We start from the raw sequence: 24,619 nt of genomic DNA on the forward strand, positions 1-24,619 counted from the left end.
CATTTGGTAAGCACGGCCGCAGCGCACCTGCAGCTGAAGATGGATCTCCTCAGACATCTCGACGTCGTACGTCTTCAGCAGCTCAATGGTCTGCTTCAGCGGCTCGAACATGTTGTCGGTGACGTCTTGCCGCTCCTTGACGGCCAGCAGGTGGGCCATCATGGTGACCAGGCCCTGGTAGTCACCCTCCTGCACTTGATTCACCAGCCCCGCGTCTTTCGCGTGGATGAAGTCTGCCAGGTCCTGCAGGCTGTGCAGGAGCAGTGTGGCACAGTGTCAGGTGCAGAGGTCATGGGAAGAAACACGGCTGTTGGGCCGGATGACATTAAAACCAACGAAGCGCACCATCGCGGGTGTGACCTTACGTCGTTCACCGTTCTGCTCGGAGCCTCAGCTGCGGCAGTGTTCAGACAAAGTGACTGACGCTGCTGGTCGGATTGATGACCGGACTGCCCGGGCTGATGGGACTCAGCCAACACCGACTGCGGAAACAGTGTGGCAAACCAACACCACACCCGACATCAGTTCACCCCAGCCGACCCATCCACGTCAGCGCGCCTCCAGACGGGCAGGGCTAGCCGAGTTACCTGTTAGTGACGTGGTCGATCAGGTACTGCTTGAAGAGCAGACTCCAGCGCTTGATGGTGTTGAGCAGCGCCGCCTTGAACGGCTTGCAGTCGAGCCGGAACCAGGTGTCGAACGTGACCACGGGCTTCACCCGCTCCATCTCGACGTACAGCTTCTCGTAGCTGTCGATCTGCTCCTTGTACTGGTCGAGCGTCGGCGGCGACTCGGGAATGCCGTCCTCGCCGAACTGCTCGATCTCCTCGGGCGTGATCTGGTGGCCGTACCTGGAGACCGCCAGCCCGGCCGCACCCAGGTCACGAGACGACCGGCCACCCCGCCGCTGGCCGGTACAGCCCAGCCACGGCCCAGTGTCTTTTGGCGTCCTTTGGCGCTGCTTTTCTACGCGGCTCGCTTCACTGTCACAACAAGTTTCGGCGAATTGCAGAGTGCACCAAACCACTGAAGAGTGACAACATTTTGACCTGATGAAAAGGCAGAGCTCGACAATACTTCACAAAATGAAAGTGGCGCTGAGCTGCGCCAATAAATATACTACTATCCGGTGTGACTTGAAAGGAAGCCAAGAGTTCTACAGGTGTATCCCTATCGATGTTCTAACCGACAAACTTGACTGAACCCATTTATTACCGCGTGTTTCGATAACAGCGGTGCCGGCAGGGCCTGACCTGGACCGAATTGGACACCCGCACTAACCTGAGGAACTGGGCCATAAATTCGTTGCGGTCGTCCGTCCACAGGTAGCTGTGCTGGTCCAGCGAAGACCTGTACTCTTGAGCCTGGCGGCGGACGCACACAGTGACTCACGGTGGTGGGATCAGGCAGCAGCAGCGGTGGCCTACGGTGGCGGGCTCAGGCGGCAGCAGCAGCGGTACAAGGTGATGGGATCGGGCTCCAGCGGCGGTGGTACACGGTGGTGGGATCGGGCGCCAGCAGCGGTGGTACACGGTGGCGGGATCAGGCGGTAGCAACAATGGTACAAGGTGGTGGGATCAGGCAGCAGTAGCGGTGGTACACGGTGGTGTTATCAGGCGGCAGCAGCAGCGGTACACGGTGGTGGGATCGGGCTCCAGCAGCAATGGTACAAGGTGGTGGGATCAGGCAGCAGCAGCGGTGGTACACGGTGGCGGGCTCAGACGGCAGCAGCAGCGGTACATGGTGGTGGGATCGGGCTCCAGCGGCGGTGGTGCACGGTGGTGGGATCAGATGGTAGCAACAATGGTACAAGGTGGTGGGATCAGGCAGCAGCAGCGGTGGTACACGGTGGTGGGATCGGGCGCCAGCAGCGGTGGTACACGGTGGTGTGATCAGGCGGCAGCAGCAGCGGTACACGGTGGTGGGATCGGGCTCCAGCAGCAATGGTACAAGGTGGTGGGATCAGGCAGCAGCAGCGGTGGTACACGGTGGCGGGCTCAGACGGCAGCAGCAGCGGTACATGATGGTGGGATCGGGCTCCAGCAGCGGTGGTGCACGGTGGTGGGATCAGACGGTAGCAACAATGGTACAAGGTGGTGGGATCAGGCAGCAGCAGCGGTGGTACACGGTGGTGGGATCGAGCAGCAGCAGCAATGGTAAGCGGTGGTGGGATCGAGCGGCGCCAGGGCAGCAGCAGCAGTGGTTCTGGTCATCAAGGACTCCATAATAAACCAACACAGCACGAGTCCGTCCAACCACTGAGACGCGGGCAGATTTTGGCGAGCGATGGCGACGTAATCTATAAGCATATACACACATTTTGGGAACAGGGTTCCGCAACTAGCTTCCCGCCTCTGAAACGACGCAGACCGGAGGAGGGGAAAGACCGAGCAGGAGCCGACACCGCGCTTGCTCTCACCTGGCTGATGACGGAGTGGATGTTGTTCATCAGAGCGTTGCGCATCAGGCTCAGCTGTTCCGTCTCGTCCAGCTCCTCCAGGTACGACTTCTGGTGCACCTTCCTCGACAGCTTCTTCATCAGGGTGGACATGTTGAATATGTCGGACACAACACCCTCCGTGATGTCCAGAAAGCCGCCTTCCTCCTGGCAAAGTGTGCCGGGTCAGTGGTTGCACCGCGAGCTGATCGCGAGGCGTTCGCCGATGTTTCCTTGAAGCACGCGGTTACGCACCGCCACGAAAGCACCGGTCAGGCCCCCAAGTTCAAAGAGAACGCCATGACTGCGCGTTAACAGCAAAAACGTGTTTTTTTCTGTTTCCGTTGTTTGTCTGGGGTTCCGCGCATTCCAACGGAGCCACAAACGCTGTGCCGCATGACACTAATGTTGGCGGGTCAGTCTAAGCCTCTCAGGACAGCAAGGCGAAAGGCTTATCATCCGGCTCTCACTCGGAAGTCTAGCGAGGGCTTGAGAACAGCACGTCCGGCTCTCACCTGGAAGTTGAGCGAGGAATTGTACAGCACGTCCAGCTCTCACCTGGTAGTCGAGAGAAGGCTTGAGAAGAGCACATCCGGCTCTCACCTGGTAGTCGAGCGAGGCTTTGCACAGCGCATCCGGCCTCACCTGATAGTCGAGCGAGGGCTTGAACAGCACGTCCGGCTCGATGAGCTCGAGACGCGCCTCCATCAGCGGCTGGGTGTTGACGCGCGGGTCGGTGTTGTCCAGCAGGTAGCCGAGGCTGCACTGCACCACCCTCACGAACTCCTGCACCACGATGCCTGGCGGAGCGGAGCGCAGTCGCGGCGGCTCGACAGCGCTTCGCGGCGGCTCGACGCCGCAGCGTACATACACAACACAGATTCTCACCCCCTCTCTCCGACTCTCACCGTGCGCAGTGCACACTCACCGTCTACAAAGTGCACGTAGTGGCGCCAGGCGCGCGACTTCCCGTCTGCCTTCAGGTGTATCTTGTTCTCCCGCACCAGGCGATGGATCTTTTCGCCCGACTTCGTGATGGCCGCGTACCTGGGGACATTGCAGTGATCACTTGCCACCAGCTGGAGAGGAGATGGTCGACGGCGGTAGCTCAGGTAGGGGGGGAGGGGGAGGGGACGCAAAGAGGGTCCGAAGGGTCGCATTAAGGGTTCCAGTCCTGCGGACCGGGCCCTTAAATGCCAGTCAGAGGGCCCTTTGCGCCGATTTCGGGCCCCTGAGCCGATGAACAGGCACCACCAGCACCGGACAGCCGGCTCCGTGTCGGTCTGGACCGGAGGGCCCATTTCCGAAGGAGGGACAAGGCCGGGGCCCCCGATTTACGTTGGTCACGGCCGTTAAGTCAATGAGCCCCCCCCCCCCCCCCCCCCAACACTTTTTGTCGGCCACGGGCCTGCAGCGCCCGACAGGAGATTTTGTGTTGGCAAGGGGCCGGAGACAAACAGTGTTCGAGGGAGCTCGAAGATAGGGCCCGAAGTGCTCTTCGGACCGCCGATCAGGGCCCAATTGGAAGTTGAAGGGACCAAAAGGCCCCTCGGGGGCCCGATCAAGGGCCAGTCGATCAGGGGTCGATTAGAAGGCTGCGGGGCCCAAGGGCCTAAAGGACTACATGTAGGCCACATTATGGGCCAGGATCCCGACTCGTTCGGCCATGACCTCAAATGTCAGAGTGCCTCTTACACTGATTGAAAATCCCTGAGATAGGGGGGGGGGGGCTACCATCATCTGCGACGGGGAGATAATTTTCTTCGCGCGAGTTCCAGATGCATTGACGGTACTGATGCACTGCGAACAGACTCACAGACCCCCACAAACGTTAATAGATACGGTACCTAGCATATCCATGAGCCACCAATGTCAGTTCATCCCCGGTATCTTAAGCAGTTCTTTTAGTTGCGTAGCTTAGCTCTTCCCTCGGCCATCTGCAAGTTTTCTTACGAGACAACATATCTACAACATACAACAGACCCCCACAAACGTTGATAGATACGGTACCTAGCGTGTCAATGAGCTATCAATGTCGGTATTCCCTGGTACCTTTAAAAGTTATTTTAGTTGCGTGACGCAGCCCTTCACCCGGTCATCCGCAAGTGTCCTTACTCAACCACGGCCGTTGCAATACATGTGCTGTATGCGCTGTCAATGGCAGTATCCGTGAAGTTTAAAATCGACATAGTGTTCTTGAACTCCAGATTCCGGAAGTATGTTCAGCAGTGTCGTCGTGAAAACTGTGCTAGTAGCGACAGCGGGAGAGGAGGGGGGAGGCTAAAACCCCAAGAGCCCCCCCCCCTCGCCTGCGCCACTGTTTCTCCGTGATCTTATTTGTTCGGAACTTTGCTTGATATGCAAACCCTAGACTTTCGACCTCTAACCATCCCTATCAGCCGGCTCAGAGGACGAGAACGGCCGCTGTGTGACCATGGTCAGTCGGCGTGCCCCCGAGGATTTCACGTCATATCTGCAAAGAGGAATCAACACAGAGACTGCAGCAAGTCAGCCGGCCGTTCTGCTCTTTCAAAACCCTCTGAGGTAAGGAGGTACAAATTAGATACCTTGTGCGAATATCTAAGTGCATAGCACAAATGTTGCAAAAGTCCAAACGTCGCGGAAACGGTGCTTCATTACCAGGTACGCGGGCAAAGTTTGTCTTGATGGGGAGGGAAAATGCCAAATTTTTCCGAGCTCGTGCGAAGTAGGACCGAATTTGTGTGAAATCGCTGTGTCTGGTGTAAGACTGTTAGCTTGGGGGAAGCGGCATGCCCCCCCCCCCCCCCCCCCCCCCCCCCCCCCCCCGCCTCACTGGCCTGTACATCGCCATTATCGCACCAAAGTGTTTTAGCTTTCAGCTGTGCAAAGAGAAAACTACAGAACTTCCAACTTAATCACATGACACTTGCGTCACTATCAGCCTCAGACCTCAAGCAGCGCAGCAGCAGAGCCTCAAATCCATCGCCAGTGCACGCCTAATACGACTCGGCGTCGGATAACATACGTTTTCTTCAGCTTCTCTTCCTTTTCCTCCAGATTTAGCAGCGTGTTGGTCCGATCCTCCTTTCTCTCAAATAGAGGCTTAGAGGCAAACACCAACAGCATATCTGGAAAGTCGGAAACGTGCGTCCAGGCGCTATCATACATTCTGATTACAGCCATTGATCGAAACGCAACGAAAACATGTCGTCGCTTTACCCTTCCTGCAACAAGAGCTGCGACTACGTTTACAAATCTTGATGACAATGAGTCTGGTCAAAATATAATAAGCAAGCCCTATAGGCTGCTGACATGATGGTATGACTGACCCGAAGGAAAAAGCTTTTTCATTTGACCCTAGTTGCATAATAAAACGACCACCAGGTCAGTTACCAGAGGGCGCTGAAGTCAGCCAAAAGTGGAGGGCAAGTGAAGGAACTCCGCGTGATCTGTTACGTCATCAGCATCTCAACAAAGGTAAAGCACGTAGTCAAAGTAACTGATCCTAACAAACACCCACCCCTTATAATCTGGATGTTCTTCTGAGACTTGGAAACGCGTTCAGAGAGATCCATCACAAGGTCACGAGTTCCCTTGATGTACTCCCAAGCATCTGGAAAATGAGTCATCTGATCAGCGCACACATCGAGGCGGCTCATACCCAGGGAGTCGTTTAGATGAATCGGAATTTCAAACTCATAACTTGGCCGTCAACACAGGAGGGTTTTGTGTGACGCGCGTTTTGATTGGATTTAAGGTGTTGGAATGAGCTGCCTTCTGCCCTTCGCATGAATCTGCAACGGTCGGTGACGGGGACGCCTCCTAGCTGATCCAAGAATCACCAAAACTGCAGACACGAGTTGCAATGACCGCGCTGAGCCTGCAGAAACCGCAGCACATCACTCACAGGCCATGTCGCCCCACACATCAAATCTCGAACGGCAACCGAGAGCGAGGACGTAGGCTAGGGTGTACACGGGCGACAAAACGTAACTACGACCTGATCTCAACACCAGGCTACCGAGATTAACGAAGCCTCATTGAAATCGCAGTTGCTTCCAAAATGCGTGAGTCAGAGCCACAACAACCATGGAGGCAGCTAGCTACGCGATCGGAGCGCAATTTCCATCGTTTGCCCGACCAGGACTGGTCCAGCACAGATCGGTTTCAGCTCTTGCTAGTCGCTGGTCGATCTCCTTCATCTGGCTCTCGATCAGCTTGAACTCCACGGGCTGGGTGTTTTGACGAAGGCCATTGTAACTGTGGAGCAGAGACCGGGTTATCCTAAAGCGCACGAAACTGCGGGCTGTTACAGCTGTTCAGCGGAGACTAGACTTGTTACGCCATAGATGCAGTTGTTAAGCAGACCACTGAGCGCGACCAGAGCCCAGACTGGATGTCATGTATGAGTAAGAGTCGCAAGGTTCGTGACCAGTGCACCAAAAACTGACATCTTACGGCCACACCAAGCCAACATGGCGACCCCCACCGAGCGGCCTGTACAGGTCACTTAGCTGAGGAACGGCAGCTGTTACAGCCGAGCCGCTCCCGGTGGCGGCGGCATCACTCACGAGGTGCAGATGAGCTCCAGGTTGGAGGTATACTGGCGGTACATCTCCGAGTTGTCGTCCATCTGGCCGGCGTCGCCGGGTACGTCGTCGCGGTTCAGCTGCCGTAGGTACTTGACCTCCCTCAGGATGCTCACCAGCTGCCCGGCAGCGCGGCGTCGGCGCGTCACGTGACGCAACGTTGGCACACTCACGGTCGCCACAGCAGGACTACATCAGCTGTCACCAGCCAGAGTCGCGCTCAGATTAGCCGGCCGCCACAATAGAACTATATCAGCTGTCACCAGCCAGAGTCGCACTCAGATTAGCCGGCCGCCACAATAGAACTATATCAGCTGTCACCAGCCAGAGTCGCGCTCAGATTAGCCGGCCGCCACAATAGAACTATATCAGCTGTCACCAGCCAGAGTCGCACTCAGATTAGCCGGCCGCCACAATAGAACTATATCAGCTGTCACCAGTCAGAGTCGCGCTCAGATTAGCCGGCCGCCACAATAGAACTATATCAGCTGTCACCAGCCAGAGTCGCGCTCAGATTAGCCGGCCGCCACAATAGAACTATATCAGCTGTCACCAGCCAGAGTCGCACTCAGATTAGCCGGCCACCACAATAGAACTATATCAGCTGTCACCAGTCAGAGTCGCGCTCAGATTAGCCGGCCACCACAATGGAACTATATCAGCTGTCACCAGTCAGAGTCGCGCTCAGATTAGCCGGCCGCCTCAGCAGGACTACATCAGCTGTTACCAGCCACAGCCCTGCTCAGATCGCCATTCTCCGAGAGAGGTCATGGCCGGTGTAACAGTGTCGCAATGCTTCACTCGGACGAAGGCAGAGCCAAGAGTGAGCCCGCTGATCCACACAATCCCAAAGCAACTCAGATGTCTTCCACGCCAAACATCCCAAAGCGCGCCGGTGTGTGCGAGGCCTGTCCGCCCCTGCTACGGGACCACCGTCCGCCGTCCCGCGGTCCCCGCGCTCGGTCCCAGTTCGGTCCCGCGCCCGTCAGCGGGCGGCGCTCACCTGCGGGTCAAAGTTGGTGTGCACGGCCTTGTGCGTGCGCGTGATGAGCGGCAGCTTCAGCTTCTCCTGGATCTGACTTGTCACGCCGCCCTGCCACTCGTCATACACCGTCTTCTCCCGTTCGAGCAGCAGCGTCATCAGATCGTCGTACTTGTCGTACAGGTTTTTGGCCGAGTCACATTCCACCACCCTGACGCGGTCCGATCCAGGTCATGTTCCACCACCCTGACACGGTCCGATCCAGGTCACGTTCCACCCCCTGACACGGTCCGATCCAGGTCACGTTTCACCCCCCTGACGCGGTCCGATCCAGGTCATGTTCCACCACCCTGACACGGTCCGAGCCAGGTCACGTTCCACCCCCCTGACACGGTCCGATCCAGGCCACGTTCCACCCCCTGACACGGTCCGATCCTGGTCACACTCCACCACCCTGACACCGTCCGATCCCGGTCACACTCCACCCCCCTGACACGGTCCGATCCCGGTCACACTCCACCCCCCTGACACGGTCCGATCCAGGCCACACTCCACCACCCTGACACGGTCCGATCCCGGTCACACTCCACCACCCTGACACGGTCCGATCCCGGTCACACTCCACCCCCCTGACACGGTCCGATCCAGGCCACACTCCACCACCCTGACACCGTCCGATCCCGGTCACACTCCACCACCCTGACACGGTCCGATCCAGGCCACACTCCACCACCCTGACACCGTCCGATCCCGGTCACACTCCACCACCCTGACACGGTCCGATCCTGGTCACGTTCCACCTCCCTGACACGGTCCGATCCTGGTCACGTTCCACCTCCCTGACACGGTCCGATTCAGGTCACACTGAACACAACACGAACGGGTCAAGACCCCATGCAGCGCCACACAATGAGCCATCAGAAGCCAGCGCACGATAACGGTCACGTTTTCAAGGCATTGTTAGTCGTGATGGATCAGCCCCTCACTCTCTCCCAGCTCTGCCATCGAAGGGCCAAAATGTCTAAATCGATCATCGGGTAAAATGGTAGTTGGCAAAATGGCAAAATGACGACCTGCGTTTGCGCTGATGCAATTGGTTTTGTTTCCTGAGCGGGAGAATTGCGTTTTTAATGTTCGCAACACGTAAATGTAAACATGATACGGACTTATCATGATTCGAGCCAGACCCTGCCTTGGTCACGCGAGCACCGCACGCTACAGCTTGCGTTGAAAGTGGGCTTCAAAGAAACCATACGAAATGGGTGTAATAACCGCGACTGCCTCTGCCATTGAGTATTTGAACTGAAACTAACCAACGAATACATACATCGAGCGTGTCTAACCGGCTTGGTGACAATGGGATGTCAAGGCGATGAAAAAACAATGTTGTTCTCTTTCTAGAACCGGTCTCCGCTTAGCTCGCGTGATACTCCAAGCGTGTTTCTGAGGCCTCGATGCTGGATCTGCCCTTCACAGCTGTTCCAGTGTTTCAACAAGCGCGCCGTTAGCTTGTCAGCTTAGCTTAACAAGCGCGCTTGTTACAAGCGCGGGTGGGCGGCAACTCACGGACGAAACGAATATCGGTCGGGAGAAGCGTGCGCCGCACCGCTCTTCACCTGCTTACCGTACCAGGCTACATCAGCGCCTAGTGCCAGCATATACACAGCGCAGGGACCGAATGGCCGCCGCTCAATCCAGCCGCGGTGGATGTACCACACAGTGGTATGTCTCCATCGACTTAACCAAGCTAACAGCGGACCCAGTCCAGTTAGCGGAGGCGAAGGTATCGTATCTCAAGGGTCTACGGCTTCGGCGAACAAAGTGAAGATATGTACAGCTTCTACAGTGTATGAAATGTCATACGCATGTCAGGGTAAAGACATATCTCAGCTGAAGGAGCGTAAAGTGACGTACGCCGAATGGCTCTGGTCACTAACAATAGGTCTACCAACCATCGACGAGATATAAGGGTTACACCATGTGAGGTACACGAAGGCGTAGAGAAGCGAGCATTTTACAGCATGGAACGGCCGTCCGTTGGAATTCCGGTGTCCAATTCATGACGGCAAAGCAATATTACAGCAGCTGTACAGGTCCGCAGGGTGTTGAAACACGTAGCTGCATTTACCATTCGGGCAGCAGAGGTTTTCCAACTTGCCTGCAATGTCAGTTGAACACTGATAACGTTATTGAGTAGCGAGCAGCCTCAGACATTGAGCTAGTTTGCGCCACCAACTGAGACGAGCAAACACGAGCACAGGCACAAAATGCAGCGAGTTGCAGGCCCACACATACCTGCACGTCGAAAAATAGCCACGTGGTAAACATATATTTAATTACTCCATGCTGTTTCCGCTAATTAGCGTTCCTGGACGGAAAAGCCTAGTCATCTTGTGGTCCTCGGTGCGAGGTGTCTCTTAAGTAAAGTAACGAACTTTTTACGTGCGTCACTTATGCCCAGCTCTACGGGCATACGGGCGTGGAAACGGGCATAAAAAACATTCCAGCCGCACTTCGGACACATTTCTGACCTTATCGCAGTGCGCTCTAAACAGCTGGTATAAGGCTGCCGCGTTTCGGAGCGGTTTTCCATTAACACCTGCCCACCGTGCCGCTGTGCCCTGAGCCCCAGCCAAGTGACCCGACCCCGAGCCGCAGGCGTGCGCCCCATTGGTGCCGGCGCGCCGCCATCGACAGCTCCGAGCCGCCGGTGGCGCCCCCCCCCCCCCCCCGGCGCCCCCACTCACGGGTGCTCCAGGCCGCGGAAGTTGTCCATGGTGCCCTGCACGCGTCCGCGCAGCTCGGCTATCCACTTGAGCGTGCCGGCCACGGCGGGCATGTTCTGCCCCAGCTGGAGGGAGCCGGCCTCGGCCAGCGCCATCTGGCGGTCGTACACCACCTGGCCGCCGCGGCCAGGCGTGCTCAGTGCCGGAGGTCGCTCGCTTTACCCACGTCACTTTTAGCATCTGCCTCTTAAAGGCCGGACGTTCACGTGAGCAAACCAGGCAGACGACAAGAGGGCTGGCGCCCACACGAGTTTGTCTCCCGCGTAAACCAACCTTGGCCTCGTCCAACTCGGCGTGAATCATCTGCAGCAGCTGATTGTACTTGGGCTCGAAGTCCTCTTTGATAACGGACCGCTCCAGAAGAGTGCCGCACATGGTGATCAACTGGAATCGTGGCGTAAACCATAAGCGAATGCTCTTAAAACGTTCGAACCGGCACTCATCAGTCAAAACTTCCACCCGCTTGCGCGAATCAGTGCTGATTCAGACGTCGCCATAACCCCCAGGCAGAACTCAATCAGACAGCTGTCGCACATCGAGCAGACAAAACGACAGTGTCTGTGGTCACCACCGGCCTCCCGCTCCCTGTGGTCACCCGCCCGATCCCCGGCAAGTCACAGCGCTGCCGCCCAAGCCCCCACAGCTGCCCCCGTCGAGCTGGGCGACGGACTCGCGGGCCAGACGGCCGCATGGGTCGGCCAGCGCTGCCGAGCGGGAGAGATGGCGGCGGCGGCGGCGGAGGTGGCTCGCCTTGAAGGCCGACTCGCTGCACACGCAGTCGTCGAACGCCTGGCAGACGCAGGTGGCCAGCCGCCGGTCCAGGTCCAGGATGTGGCCGGTGAACGTCTCGTAGTCGGCGACGAACGACTCGTCGTCCGGGTCCAGGCTGTCGTACGTCTGCCGGCCGGTGCGGCGGCGCCTTGTCACCGCGCGCGCCGGCCGACACCTAATCGGCCGCACGCCCGGACACGGGGCAGGGCGGCCGGGCGGCGCCGTGTCACCGCGCGCCGGCCGACCGCTGACCGGCCGCACGCCCGGACACGGGGCGGGGCGGCCGGTGCAGCGGCGCCGTGTCACCGCGCCCGCCGGCCGACAGCTGACTGGCCGCACGCCCGGACGCGGGGCAGAGCGGCCGGTGCAGCGGGCGCCGTGTCACCGCGCGCGCCGGCTGACAGCAGACCGGCCGCAACGCCCGGACACGGGGCAGAGCGGCCGGTGCAGCGGCGCCGTGTCACCGCGCGCGCCGGCCGACAGCTGACTGGCCGCACGCCCGGACACGGGGCAGAGCGGCCGGGCGGCGCCGTGTCACCGCGCGCCGGCCGACAGCAGACCGGCCGCACGCCCGGACACGGGGCAGAGCGGCCGGGCGGCGCCGAAGTCAGCCCACAGCCAGCGTCGCTCACGACGGCCGCGATAACCGTGACGTTGCGATCAAGGCTACAGAATATTGCGTGCTACACCCCAACACGCAAAAGTGCAGACTCAGCGCAATAAAAAGGTTCTGTTTAAGCGGTTCCATTCGGACAAACCAGACCCTGAATGGGCCGTACCGACGCATGAATACGGCTCATGGAACCGAGTGATTTCAGACAGCTCTGTGGCCTTACCTGTCCCGCAAAGTGGGCGTAATACTCGTTGAACTGGTTGAACACGACCAGGACCTCGGAACTGAGCGCCTTGCCCCGGATGCCGCCGATCTCAACCTTCTCCAGCTTCAGAAACTCCAGCGACGACTCGAAAAACTCCTGCAGCCAACCGGCATGGGCGAAGGAGTCAAGAAGCGCAGTGTTACCAAACCCAGCCGACTTGACGAGAGGCAGCTTGCGCCTGACGAGAGACAGCGTCAGTCTACCCGACGATCATCCCAGAGCGCCCGCCGAGCACTCAGTGACGTAATCACGGAAACAGCGGAGCTGATCGGGGGGCGCACTCGGCTTTAGCAGCTCTCGTTCGCACCTTGATGGTCTCCAGACGCTTGAAGAACCGATTAAACCTGGAGAACACCAGCTCCGGCTGGAACTCCCACAGCTTGACCAGCTCTGCCGACGGGAAGAACTTGGGCAGCTTCTCCTTGTACTCTTCATAGACGTGTCTGTGGGAACGGCACAAAGAACCTTATCGCCTTCGTTTCACTGTGGTGACCAGCAGGAGCGTCGTTTTCTTTCGCTCTTGCCGTCTCGTGTCTTGCCGTCTCGTGCCGTGTCTCGTCTCGTGTCTCTCGTCTCGTGTCTCGTGTCTGAGAGGTCCGACGATCCCGTTGACCCCGGGGTACGCGGTGGCACGATGCTGGTCTCCCTGAGGCTTCACACAAAATTTACCGGAAAGGTACGAAATGTCCAGCTTACCTGAACAGCTTCAACATTCGCAGTGTGGTGTACACATTCTGCACGGCCTCCTCCGCCTCGGCTTGGAATATGGAGCCCGGGTCCAGAAACGTGCGGGACTGAAACACCAACCGAATAGCGAGATTAGACATCCTGCGATGAGCACAGACGTCGGAAAGTACATGCGTCCTTCCTGCGCTCTGCCCCCCCCCCCCCTCCCCATTGGTGGTGCCCGATGGAGATCTAGACTTCATACAGCTGAGCTAAGAAGAAAAGCCCACGCGAATGAGGGGAACTGTGTTCTGGAGCTGTGTGTTAGCAAAAGCTTTTCATATTGATGCTAAACGCTGCGTGCATTTGAATTGTCACGCACGCTGGAGCGACACTGGCTCCGAGAACCCATACACTCTTTCATTCTGCCCACTGTGCAGGCCAGACTCCATTCCAGCTGAAGCCCGCGAGGCAGTGAGCACCGCCGGGGCGCGATACCAGGGCGGTGCGCGGCTGACCGTGTGTATGATCATGTTGCAGATCTCCTGGAGCAGCACGATGATGCGGCCGGGCGTGCTGTAGTAGCGCGAGTTGGCCCAGACGAGGCAGACGGTGTGGATGAGCGGCCGCAGCAGCACGTCCACGTCCGTCAGGTCGGCGGACTCCACCGCCTCGATCTGCGTCACCAGCGGCCGCAGGTGCAGGCAGATGTCCTGTGCCTCGTTCAGCGCTGTCGGAACAAGGCCGGCTCAGGTCACCACCAGACACACTGTCGGAACAAGGCCGGCTCAGGTCACCACCAGACACGCTGTCGGAACAAGGCCAGCTCAGGTCACCAACAGACACGCTGTCGGAACAAGGCCGGCTCAGGTCACCACCAGACACGCTGTCGGAACAAGGCCGGCTCAGGTCACCACCAGACACGCTGTCGGAACAAGGCCGGCTCAGGTCACCACCAGACACGCTGTCGGAACAAGGCCGGCTCAGGTCACCACCAGACACGCTGTCGGAACAAGGCCGGCTCATGTCACCACCACACACGCTGTCGGAACAAGGCCAGCTCAGGTCACCACCAGACACGCTGTCGGAACAAGGCCGGCTCAGGTCACCACCAGACACGCTGTCGGAACAAGGCCAGCTCAGGTCACCACCAGACACGCTGTCGGAACAAGGCCGGCTCAGGTCACCACCAGACACGCTGTCGGGACAAGGCCGGCTCAGGTCACCACCAGACACGCTGTCGGAACAAGGCCGGCTCAGGTCACCACCAGACACGCTGTCGGAACAAGGCCGGCTCAGGTCACCACCAGACACGCTGTCGGAACCAGGGCCGGCTCAGGTCACCACCAGACACGCTGTCGGAACAAGGCCGGCTCAGGTCACCACCAGACACGCTGTCGGAACAGGGCCGGCTCAGGTCACCACCAGACACGCTGTCGGAACAGGGCCGGCTCAGGTCACCAACAGACACGCTGTCGGAACAAGGCCAGCTCAGGTCACCACCAGACACGCTGTCGGAACAAGGCCGGCTCAGGTCACCACCAGACACACTGTCGGAACAAGGCCGGCTCAGGTCACCACCGACACGCTGTCGGAACAAGGCCGGCTCAGGTCACCACCAGACAGCACGTCGGAACAAGGCCGGCTCAGGTCACCACCAGACACGCTGTCGGAACAAGGCCGGCTCAGGTCACCACCAGACACGCTGTCGGAACAAGGCCGGCTCAGGTCACCACCAGACACGCTGTCGGAACAAGGCCGGCTCAGGTCACCACCAGACACGCTGTCGGACAAGGCCGGCTCAGGTCACCACCAGACCCTGTCGGAACAAGGCCGGCTCAGGTCACCACAGACACGCTGTCGGAACAAGGCCGCGCAGGTCACCACCAGATACGCTGTCGGAACAAGGCCGGCTCAGGTCACCACCAGACACGCTGTCGGAACAGGCCGGCTCAGGTCACCAACAGCACGCTGTCGGAACAAGGCCGCTCAGTCACCACCAGACACGCTGTCGGAACAAGGCCGGCTCAGGTCACCACCAGACACGCTGTCGGAACAAGGCCGGCTCAGGTCACCACCAGACACGCTGTCGGAACAAGGCCGGCTCAGGTCACCACCAGACACGCTGTCGGAACAAGGCCGGCTCAGGTCACCACCAGACACGCTGTCGGAACAAGGCCGGCTCAGGTCACCACCAGACACGCTGTCGGAACAAGGCCGGCTCAGGTCACCACCAGACACGCTGTCGGAACAAGGCCGGCTCAGGTCACCAACAGACACGCTGTCGGAACAAGGCCAGCTCAGGTCACCAACAGACACGCTGTCGGAACAAGGCCGTCTCAGGTCACCACCAGATACGCTGTCGGAACAAGGCCGGCTCAGGTCACCACCAGATACGCTGTCGGAACAAGGCCGGCTCAGGTCACCACCAGACACGCTGTCGGAACAAGGCCGGCTCATGTCACCACCAGACACGCTGTCGGAACAAGGCCGGCTCAGGTCACCACCAGACACGCTGTCGGAACAGGGCCGGCTCAGGTCACCAACAGACACGCTGTCGGAACAAGGCCAGCTCAGGTCACCACCAGACACGCTGTCGGAACAAGGCCAGCTCAGGTCACCACCAGATACGCTGTCGGAACAAGGCCGGCTCAGGTCACCACCAGACACGCTGTCGGAACAGGGCCGGCTCAGGTCACCACCAGACACGCTGTCGGAACAAGGCCAGCTCAGGTCACCACCAGACACGCTGTCGGAACAAGGCCAGCTCAGGTCACCAACAGACACGCTGTCGGAACAAGGCCAGCTCAGGTCACCAACAGACACGCTGTCGGAACAAGGCCAGCTCAGGTCACCACCAGATACGCTGTCGGAACAAGGCCAGCTCAGGTCACCACCAGACACGCTGTCGGAACAAGGCCAGCTCAGGTCACCACCAGACACGCTGTCGGAACAAGGCCAGCTCAGGTCACCAACAGACACGCTGTCGGAACAAGGCCGGCTCAGGTCACCACCAGACACGCTGTCGGAACAAAACCAGCATCCCAACAGGGTTTCTAGCAGCTGCTACTTTGGCGATAAGGGGGCCGGAGTGCTCTGGTCGATCCAGAAGCCCTCACAGGGCTAGAGCATGCGCCAGTCCCGTCCTGATGCTACAGGCCTTCTGACGTGGGTATTAGGTACAGGATCATCGCGGGGCACGTACTGACACAAAATGATCCATTACTAACGCAGGGTGTCCAATAAGTGACGTCAAGACACCAACTCGGCCTACCGACCCTCAATTGGAATGGTGCATAGGATCCCTCGTTCGGTTCTCAGGCCTCGGACTGATACAGGCTCTTTTCACTGTGTTGATGAGTGTGAGCCCTTGCATAACCATTTTTCATGTTTCCTCTCATTGTCAAACGGGTCTTGAGCAAGGCAAGAGGCCTTTTGACATTGGGGTCCCGCTTCTGTCCCTGTTGAGCAAATGTGCCCCTGGCCGACTTGGGGCCCACTGCCGACATAGGGTCCCCCTTGTTAGGTACTTTACTCCTCTGACCAGCACAGGAGCCCTTCACTGTTTCAAGGGTCTGACAGGGTTCCCACCTTGGGGGGGGGGGGTACCAAGGTACCAAAGGGTACCTTGCAAAAGGTTTCAGATTGGCATTTGCAGGCCCCGGCCCTGCCCCTATTTGTTAAGGGACCCCAGGGTCCAGACTGGCGCGGAACCGACTGTTCAGTTTTGGTGGTCGCAGTTAGCCGACTCACAAAGACGCCCCACTGTTCCAGGGGACCCCGGTCTGTGCAAGAGGTCCTCTGACTGGCTATTGAGGGCCTCGCCTTTTGACTAAGTTCCGTTAATGTATACCGGCCCTTCCTTTTGAACCTCCAATTGAACCTTTGGTCATCAATTCTGAGGCCAAAACGGTCCTCGGGACCCTCGGGACCTAATGTTGGTCACGTGCATCTGTTCAAGCGATGAACAGACCCATGGCTCCTCGCGAAAAAAATTAGGCCATTTTTTGGTGCTCCCTGGAATTTGACGTCACTTAAGCTTGAAGCTGTAGAACGCTTTGCGGGGACTCCCTGACAATGGGCATCTTTGAAAATGCAGGTCATGATACCCCGACATGAAAACTTTGGATCTCTATTTGCCAAGGAGGCTGACCAAGGATTGTGTAACGGTAGAAGGCACAGAAGTTGCGTTGTCCGGATTTGGGTCCCCCTTGAAAGTGAAAACATTGGGATCCTTCAAATGACCCGTTTGTATTTACTGTCTCTTCAAAATAAACGCTATGGTGCCCCAAAATGGAAGTTTTGGCAACCCATCGCCGAATGGGCCGGTCCTGGATTCTGTCAATGGGGAGGTGCGATCATTGCGATGCCCCCTGGAATTTGCTGTCTGTTGAAAATGAACGTTTTTGGGCCCCCTTGTGGCGCCCACTCGAATTAGGTGCCTCTTGAACAAAGATTTGAATGTTCCACAGTACAGGTTTTTGTCGTCTCTTCGCCGAAGGGTCGGACTAGAATTTGGTCATGGTGGAAAGTACCGGATCGTGTGTCCCTTAAAATGAACGTTTTGGGCCCTCTGAATCGTCCGCTTGAACTTGGTGCATCTGGAAAATAAATGTCATGATGCCCGAAATGAATGTTTTGGGATTCCTTCGCCGAATGGACCAAATTGGGATTTCGTTAATAGATGGGTACGGATATTTCGGTTTCCCTATGATGTGTTGTCTCTAAAAAAATATAGGGTTTTGGACCATTTGTGATGCCGCCGGCATTGGATGCCTCTGGAAAATAAAGGTTTTGAATTCCTGAAATGAACGTTTTTGATGCTACTTCGCCAACCAGCGAAGATCGGGCAGATCAGGTATTTGGTCAGGGTGAAAGGCACAGATCAAGTGGAGCAAAAAATCATGGTATGGCGAAATTAAGGTTTTGATGAACCCTCGCCCAAGTGAGCGATCCAGGATTTTGTTCGGGGTGGGAAGCACACTATTGCTGTACCTCGGGAATACGAATCCCTTGAGAATGAAGGTGCGCAGCCCTCTATGATTCCCTACTGAATTTGGTGCCTTTGGTGAAAAATAAGCGTTTCAAACACATCCCGGTCTTGCAGTTAGTGTGCATATGTATTTTAACGTGCTTTCACAGCAAACCAAACCACCCTGGCCCGCACGGAAGACACTCAGCGTCAAACCATGTAACTGAAAGCGTGATCGGGGTCGTCTTGCGGACGCGTGTTTCCCGTCAGGCCATCCTCCACCAGGTCCCCCACTCGCCGGCTGATGCGTCAGCCGCCGCCGGCTGCCCCCGCCACCCCCGGCGGCCGGACAAGCCGGGTCGTGCAGGGTGTCAGCAATAGCCGCCGCCGCCGGCCGCCCCCGCCACCCCCGGTGGCCGGAACAGGCGGGTCGTGCAGGGTGCCATCAGTAGACGCCGCCGGCCGTCCCCGCCACCCTCGGCGCCTGGACAAGCGGGTTGTCCAGGGTATCAGCAGCAACCGCCACCGCCGGCCGCCCCACCACCCCGGCATCCGCCCGGGTCGTCAGCAGTAGACGCTGTCGGTCGTGTGCAGACGGATCCAGTCGAGCGCCGCTGTGACGCGGCCGTACACGCCCGGGTACTGCTGCGAGCCGCACTCGACGCCGAACGAGATGACGCCGATGACGGCCAGCCTGCCGGCCAGCTCGGTGACCAGCGGGCCGCCCGAGTCGCCGGTGCAGGCGTCCCGCGAGCCGTCGTCCACGCCCGCGCACAGCATCGTCTCGTCGATGGCGGTCAGGTTCGCGTAGCTGGCGGAACACTGCTGCGGCGAGCGTACCGCCACGCTGGCCTTGAGCAGCGTAGCCGGCTGGCTGCCACCCGGGTAGGAGGTGAAGCCCCAGCCGCTGATCAGAGCGTCGGCGCCGCTGAACAGCTGGCCGGCCGGCGGCAGGCAGGCCGGCCGCACGCCCGCGCCGAACGTCGCCGGCGTCGCCAGGCGCAACAGAGCGAAGTCGTCGCCCTGCCACGGCTGCGAGTAGCCGTCGAACACGCGCACGGCCGAGACGCCGAAGCGCAGCTCGCCGTCGGCGGCCGTCGTGTTGTGCTCGCGCAGCAGCACCTGCAGCTGGCCGGGCGTCGTGTCGGCCACGCAGTGGGCGGCCGTCAGCACGTCGCGGTCGGTGATGAGCGTGCCGCCGCACCAGACTGCCGTGCCGCCCACGTCGACCAGGCCCGCCTGCCAGGGCAGCTCATGCTGGGCAGTGGGGGTACCGCCCACCACGCGCGAGCCGGCTACGCCGCAGCAGGTGTTGCTGGTCACCCGCACGGTACAGACGAAGCCGCTGTCCGTCACCGAGTAGTCGGTCTCGAACGCCGCTGTGAGCGTGTTGATGGTGCTGACGGCCGGCGGCAGGTCGTAGCCACAGTACCGCACGCCCTCCACCACCAGCCAGTCGTAGCCGCAGGACGAGTGGTCCTCCACGCTGAACGTGCTGCAGTTGAACGTCATGAAGTCGCCGACGCCGACCGTGGTCAGGTTCCAGTGGCAGATGTGGTTGTTGTCGTACTGGCCGGGATGATTGACCGACTGGATCTGGTAGGTGTCGGGCTGCAGGCTGAACGTGCCGCACGGCACCACGGCCGGCGCCACTTCGATCTGGCAGCGGTAGCCGGCGCGCTGCACGTAACCGTCCGAATGGAAGTGGACGTTGAAGACGACGCTGGAGCTGGGCGGGGGGCCGTTGGGGTCGCAGTACTTGACGCCGTTCACCTGCAGCCAGTCCCAGGCGCAGGAGCTGTGGGCTTCCACTGAGAACTGGGAGCAGCTGAACTGCAGCTGCTGGCCACCCCTGGCGGTCAGGTCGTAGAAGCAGTCCGAGTTGCGGAGGTACGGGCCTGGCGCGCCCGGGTGGGTGATCTCGTACGACCCCGCCTGGAGCACGTGCGATCCGCACGGCAGAGGCGCGCCGCCGGCCTGACGGTCGGTCCCCGACAGCCACGGGTCCATACCTCCCCGCTCCGAAGAGAGCCCCATGAAATATCTGTCCTTAGGTGGCGCCTCCTTCCCGGAGGACTTCCCGGTAAACAGCGTCTTCGAGGAGGCCTCTTTCGCGGGTGGATATTCACCACGCGCATCAGCCGGCTGCCTGTAGAAGCTCTCAGCGCCATCTGCACCCCGCGTACCGCCCGCCAGCCGGCCGCCGGCACCGGTTCCGCCGAGCGCCACCATCCCCAGCAGCAGCAGCAGGGTCCACATGGTCGCCGCGAGCGTGCCTCGGGCGCTGCGCTGACCGGAGTAGCGGCGGTCAGAGCGGGCCGCCATATATACCGGGCTTGCCGGCGCCGGGCGGCGGCGGCACGGCACGTGCAGCTGCGGCCGTCGACGGGCCGTCGGTCATGCGACGGTGCCAGCTGCGAGCTGACGGCAGGCTCCTCATGCCACACCCAGAACGGATCACGCTCATCTTCTCCCCAGATCTGCAGCCCTCCACATCGGGGTGAAATGAATGCCCCGTCCGCATTTCTGCAGGTGTAATGCGCTGCACGGCGCAGATCTAACGGAGTAGTGGGAATTGTTCAGCAAAAGCGATTGACTGCGTGCAACGATTGAACGCGGTTTTCTTGGGTACTTATGAAGCGAAAGAGTACTAGGTGAGGCCTACAGAAGCATACTTGTCTCATGAATAGCGGATTTCAAAAAAAATCAGGCTCGTTTAAAGGGGTATTTTCTAATCAAACCACAACGTCCATGGTAAAAAAGATGAGTTACATGGTACCCACGTATTTTTCAATTAACCTACCCGGCACCGAACCGCTCGCTGCAACAACGGACACCGCTGGACAGTGAATTGCTACCACCCCATTATTCGCAACAAGGATGTCCCATCGCAACAAAGCACTGCGACGCAGCAAACTGTTGAGTAACAGCATGACGACTGGTTCTCCGGAGCCGAACACTTGCCCGCCTCAAACAAATTGGAGGCCTTTGTCACGAGTGACTGCTGGAAGACACGTGCCAGCGGGCGTCGCTGGCGGCCGGGTCGCGGCGCGCCCGCTGTGTCAGGTGACGGGGACGCCTCTGCGTCGTCGCCAGAGCGCCGTGGTCCCCCGCGCTCTCACTGAGCTGGTGCTGACCGTGACAGCGGCGAGCACAGCAGTGCTGCCTCAATCGTATCAGCAATCTGCAGGAATTATTTTTATGCGACGACGCACAGACGCACACACGTCAATTCCTTACACCGGGTAGGGAGCGGTGCTGGCATACTCACTAAATCTGCCGGAGCATCGGACGGAAGGCTGTGACTCAAGCGACGACAGCTGCCTCTCTTACCGATCAACAGTCCAATGAAGCTTTGTTATGATAGCGACTGGCTTTCATGCACTAACTTCACTACGCGTCCGTTTTCCAACGCACTGTAACCGCCTCAAACGACATCGAGCCGGTGCGACAAGTGAGGTGGAGGCTTCTACGTGCCGAACTCTGCCCCGCCCACTCACCTGCCACCACGTTGCGGAACATGGCCTTGAAGGCGGGGAAGTAGGCGGAGCGCGACTGCTCCAGGATGATGGCCATCTTCTTGACGTCCCCGTCCTTCATCTGGTCGTAGATGCACTCCAGATTCTCGGCGCGGCTGTTCCAGAACTGCACCTCTGCAAGGCACACCACCCAGGGCTGCACATCTGACAAACGCACGCGCCGTGAGGCAGCCCTGGGCGAGACAGCGGCTCGGCGTCCCCGTCCGCATCCGCTGAGACCGCAGACCGCGAGGACTGCCCAGGAGGACAGCAGAGCATGATCCGTCATTGGCTTGGCGCTTGCTGACTGTACCGCGCCTGTGCCCGCAAGCTGCATGCAAGTCTCGTCCTAGCGTTGATGGAAGGACTAGTTTCACGTGCAAAATCAGTTCCTTGCAGAGGCGTGTTCTAGTGCTGACAAGGAATTCCTTGCCCGTATAGTGGGGTCAGGGCTTATGCATTGAGTAATGCTTAGCTTGGGTGCTCATCCTAGTGATCTATCTAACTAAAAATATTCGGGCTGAATCTTTGAAAACGTATCATGTGGAGCAGAACGAACCCTACATTTCTCAGTAATAGCACGTAAAAGGTAACTAAGACAAGGCTTCAAGGTAGCACGTTGCATGAAAGAGTAATGAGTGCCTTTGCTCCCCTATCTGCGTGCAACTAATTCCCCACAATGTCTCCGTTTGTGCGGGCGTATTCTCGTGCTGGCTATCCTACCAGATTTACTGGTGGCCCGTGACGTCTCGTGCCACTCTGCCTCCTCCTGATGATTGGACACATGTAGCTGTGTGATAACCGTTTCCCAATCACACACGGGGAGTGGAGCAGCAGCAGTTGCGCAGAAGTGCAGCGCAGAAGTGCAGTGCAGTGCAGAATTGCAATGCAGTGTAGAGGTGCAGACGTTCAGACGTGCAGAAGTGCAGTACAGTACAGAAGCCCAGTGTAGTGCAGAAGTGTAGTGCGGAAATGCAGTGTAGAGGTGCAATGCAGTGCAGAAGTGCAGTGTAGTCCGGAAGTGTAGTGCATAAGTGCAGTGCAAAGGTGCAGTGCGGAAGTGCAGTGTAGTGCAGAAATGCAGTGTAGTGCAGAATTGCAATGCAGTAAGTGCAGTAAAGTACAGAAGTGCAGTGTAGTGCAGAAGCGTAGTGCATAAGTGTAGTGCAGAGGTGCAGTGCATGGGTGCAGTGCAGAAGTGCAGTGCAGAGGTGCAGTGTAGTGCAGAAATGCAGTGCAGTGCAGAAGTGCGGCACAACAGCAGTTGAGCACACGCTGGCGGTACTACTCACCGACCATGGGCCCGGGACTCTGTCCGCCGACCAGGGCGGCCGACGAGTCCCGTTTCAGCACCTCGTCCACCTGGGCGTTCCACTTGATGGCCATCGACTCGATGGAGCCTTTCAGCACCACGTCCACCAGCTCGCCACTGCCCGGCCCGGCGGCAAGCCGTCACGCGCTGACATTGCAGCAAACAATCAGTCCAAGCAGTACCAGTCTAAAATGTTTGGCTAGTCGCTGCTGAAAAGCAACAAAAATCACACACCGCACTGAGTCAGCTATCTAAAGTGGATTCTGCTTACTTTTCGAGCGCTTTCCTCTCGGCCTCGGCTACGTGGTCCCTATTGATCGGCATCGGCAGCAGCGTCTTCCCCTTGATCTGCGAACAGGGACGTGGTGCGATCACCTCCCGCAGCTGTGCTGCGACGGTCGATGCTGTGAAGCGGCCGGCTAAGAACCCACCACGTCGAGGTACTGTGTCAACCAGCGGCTGGTGTATGGACTGAGTTGCCATGGTCTGCCCCTGCATCAGCTCCGCGGTGCGCTGCCGCAGCCCGAGGGCACGGTCCCGCTCTGGGTCCGCGGGTACAGAGGTGCAGCCGCCGTACAGGAGTGTATCAAATCGTGTGAGATTTGGTAGAAATACTGACAACGAGAGGATGGTGGAAAGAGAGATGGCGGAGAGCGCACTTGAAGGTCGCAGTAAATGCATGCCTCCGCCACGTGCATACATTACATTTGTGTGCTAGAGGCTTGTTTGTCCCAACGTGCGGACGTCACCGCGGCGGGACAACACATTTTCCCACACAGGTTACTAATACACTCGGCCAGTCTGGCGGATAGTTCGTTTTTTGGGAACGGGGCCGCTACCAACACAGAACAAACAGCTGTAATTGAGCAGTATAAAATCGGCATGTCTTACCTTACCAGAAGCGACACCACCACAGCGGCGGCATTCCATGGTCATCCGCTTTTCCTTAACACAATTACTTTAAGTCTCCCCACCGTACTTAGTTTGAAGTGATGCTAAGAACACAGCTTACCTGTCCCACCATTCTGTAGATAGTCCCCTTCAGCTCATGAATATGCTTCTCCACATCTTGAGACACCACCTTTGGCCAGCCCTTCTGGTTCTCGGGATTCGTCAGCAGCGGCACCAGTACCTAACCGCCCAGAATGGAAATAAAATCGCCGTGTACTCACAAAAACACGCACAACCAGCACTTCATGTGCACCTTTCCATGGTCAGAAGAATTTATGTGTGGGACATTACACCTGGAGCAAAATGTTGGTGTTGACCTGTTGTCACAGATCGTCTCCCAACGGCACACACAGCGTATGCATTGCCTCACGTTCTCCACGAGCACGGAGAGCTGCTCCAGGGGACTGTTGGACAGGTCTCCGAACACGAGCGCCTCGTGGACCTCCTTCTTCGGCAGCGGCTTCTTCTCGCGCTTCAGGAAATAGATACTCTTAGCCTTCGGGTTGGCCGGGAATTCCGTGCCCGGAATCAGCGCGCCTGCGAGGAGGCCACCGTTCAAACGTCACCGGGGAGGGGCGACGCATGGAGCGCTTTCAGTGCGCGCTCGCTTCTCCGCAGTGTGACGTCAGACGGGTTACGCAATGTGACGTCAGACAGGGAGACGCTGGCGCTTGGTTTGGGTTTATCGCTCGCACCGCTGTACAATGTGATGGTAGTAGGGACACGAACCGCTTGTTCACAGTGCGTTTATCCACTGTAGGAGGGGAAAACATGG

The 24,619-nt window shown here is 58.5% G+C and overlaps 1 protein-coding gene across 1 annotated transcript in view; it reads right to left on the reverse strand.

Moving 5' to 3' along the window:
• The window catches only part of LOC119095308 (dynein beta chain, ciliary), a 91,004-nt gene that overhangs the window by 63,210 nt on the left and 3,175 nt on the right, over nucleotides 1-24,619 (reverse strand). Inside the window, exons 3-25 of the mRNA XM_037218158.1 lie at nucleotides 24,215-24,381; nucleotides 23,906-24,025; nucleotides 23,165-23,241; nucleotides 22,874-23,010; nucleotides 21,564-21,716; nucleotides 13,610-13,821; nucleotides 13,122-13,219; nucleotides 12,733-12,868; nucleotides 12,384-12,521; nucleotides 11,527-11,673; nucleotides 11,050-11,160; nucleotides 10,738-10,889; nucleotides 8,012-8,201; nucleotides 6,991-7,127; nucleotides 6,561-6,679; nucleotides 5,940-6,032; nucleotides 5,445-5,547; nucleotides 3,366-3,484; nucleotides 3,083-3,237; nucleotides 2,420-2,605; nucleotides 1,282-1,364; nucleotides 588-851; nucleotides 28-250 (exon numbers count right to left, since the gene is read on the reverse strand). Of these exons, the coding sequence (XP_037074053.1) occupies nucleotides 28-250; nucleotides 588-851; nucleotides 1,282-1,364; nucleotides 2,420-2,605; nucleotides 3,083-3,237; nucleotides 3,366-3,484; nucleotides 5,445-5,547; nucleotides 5,940-6,032; nucleotides 6,561-6,679; nucleotides 6,991-7,127; nucleotides 8,012-8,201; nucleotides 10,738-10,889; nucleotides 11,050-11,160; nucleotides 11,527-11,673; nucleotides 12,384-12,521; nucleotides 12,733-12,868; nucleotides 13,122-13,219; nucleotides 13,610-13,821; nucleotides 21,564-21,716; nucleotides 22,874-23,010; nucleotides 23,165-23,241; nucleotides 23,906-24,025; nucleotides 24,215-24,381 (3,320 nt within the window). The remainder of the gene's footprint in view (nucleotides 1-27; nucleotides 251-587; nucleotides 852-1,281; nucleotides 1,365-2,419; nucleotides 2,606-3,082; nucleotides 3,238-3,365; nucleotides 3,485-5,444; nucleotides 5,548-5,939; nucleotides 6,033-6,560; nucleotides 6,680-6,990; nucleotides 7,128-8,011; nucleotides 8,202-10,737; nucleotides 10,890-11,049; nucleotides 11,161-11,526; nucleotides 11,674-12,383; nucleotides 12,522-12,732; nucleotides 12,869-13,121; nucleotides 13,220-13,609; nucleotides 13,822-21,563; nucleotides 21,717-22,873; nucleotides 23,011-23,164; nucleotides 23,242-23,905; nucleotides 24,026-24,214; nucleotides 24,382-24,619) is intronic.

This window comes from Pollicipes pollicipes, unplaced genomic scaffold, assembly GCF_011947565.3.
Source record: "Pollicipes pollicipes isolate AB1234 unplaced genomic scaffold, Ppol_2.1 Scaffold_4219;HRSCAF=4965_pilon_pilon_pilon, whole genome shotgun sequence".
Taxonomy (NCBI): Eukaryota; Metazoa; Arthropoda; class Thecostraca; order Pollicipedomorpha; family Pollicipedidae; genus Pollicipes; species Pollicipes pollicipes.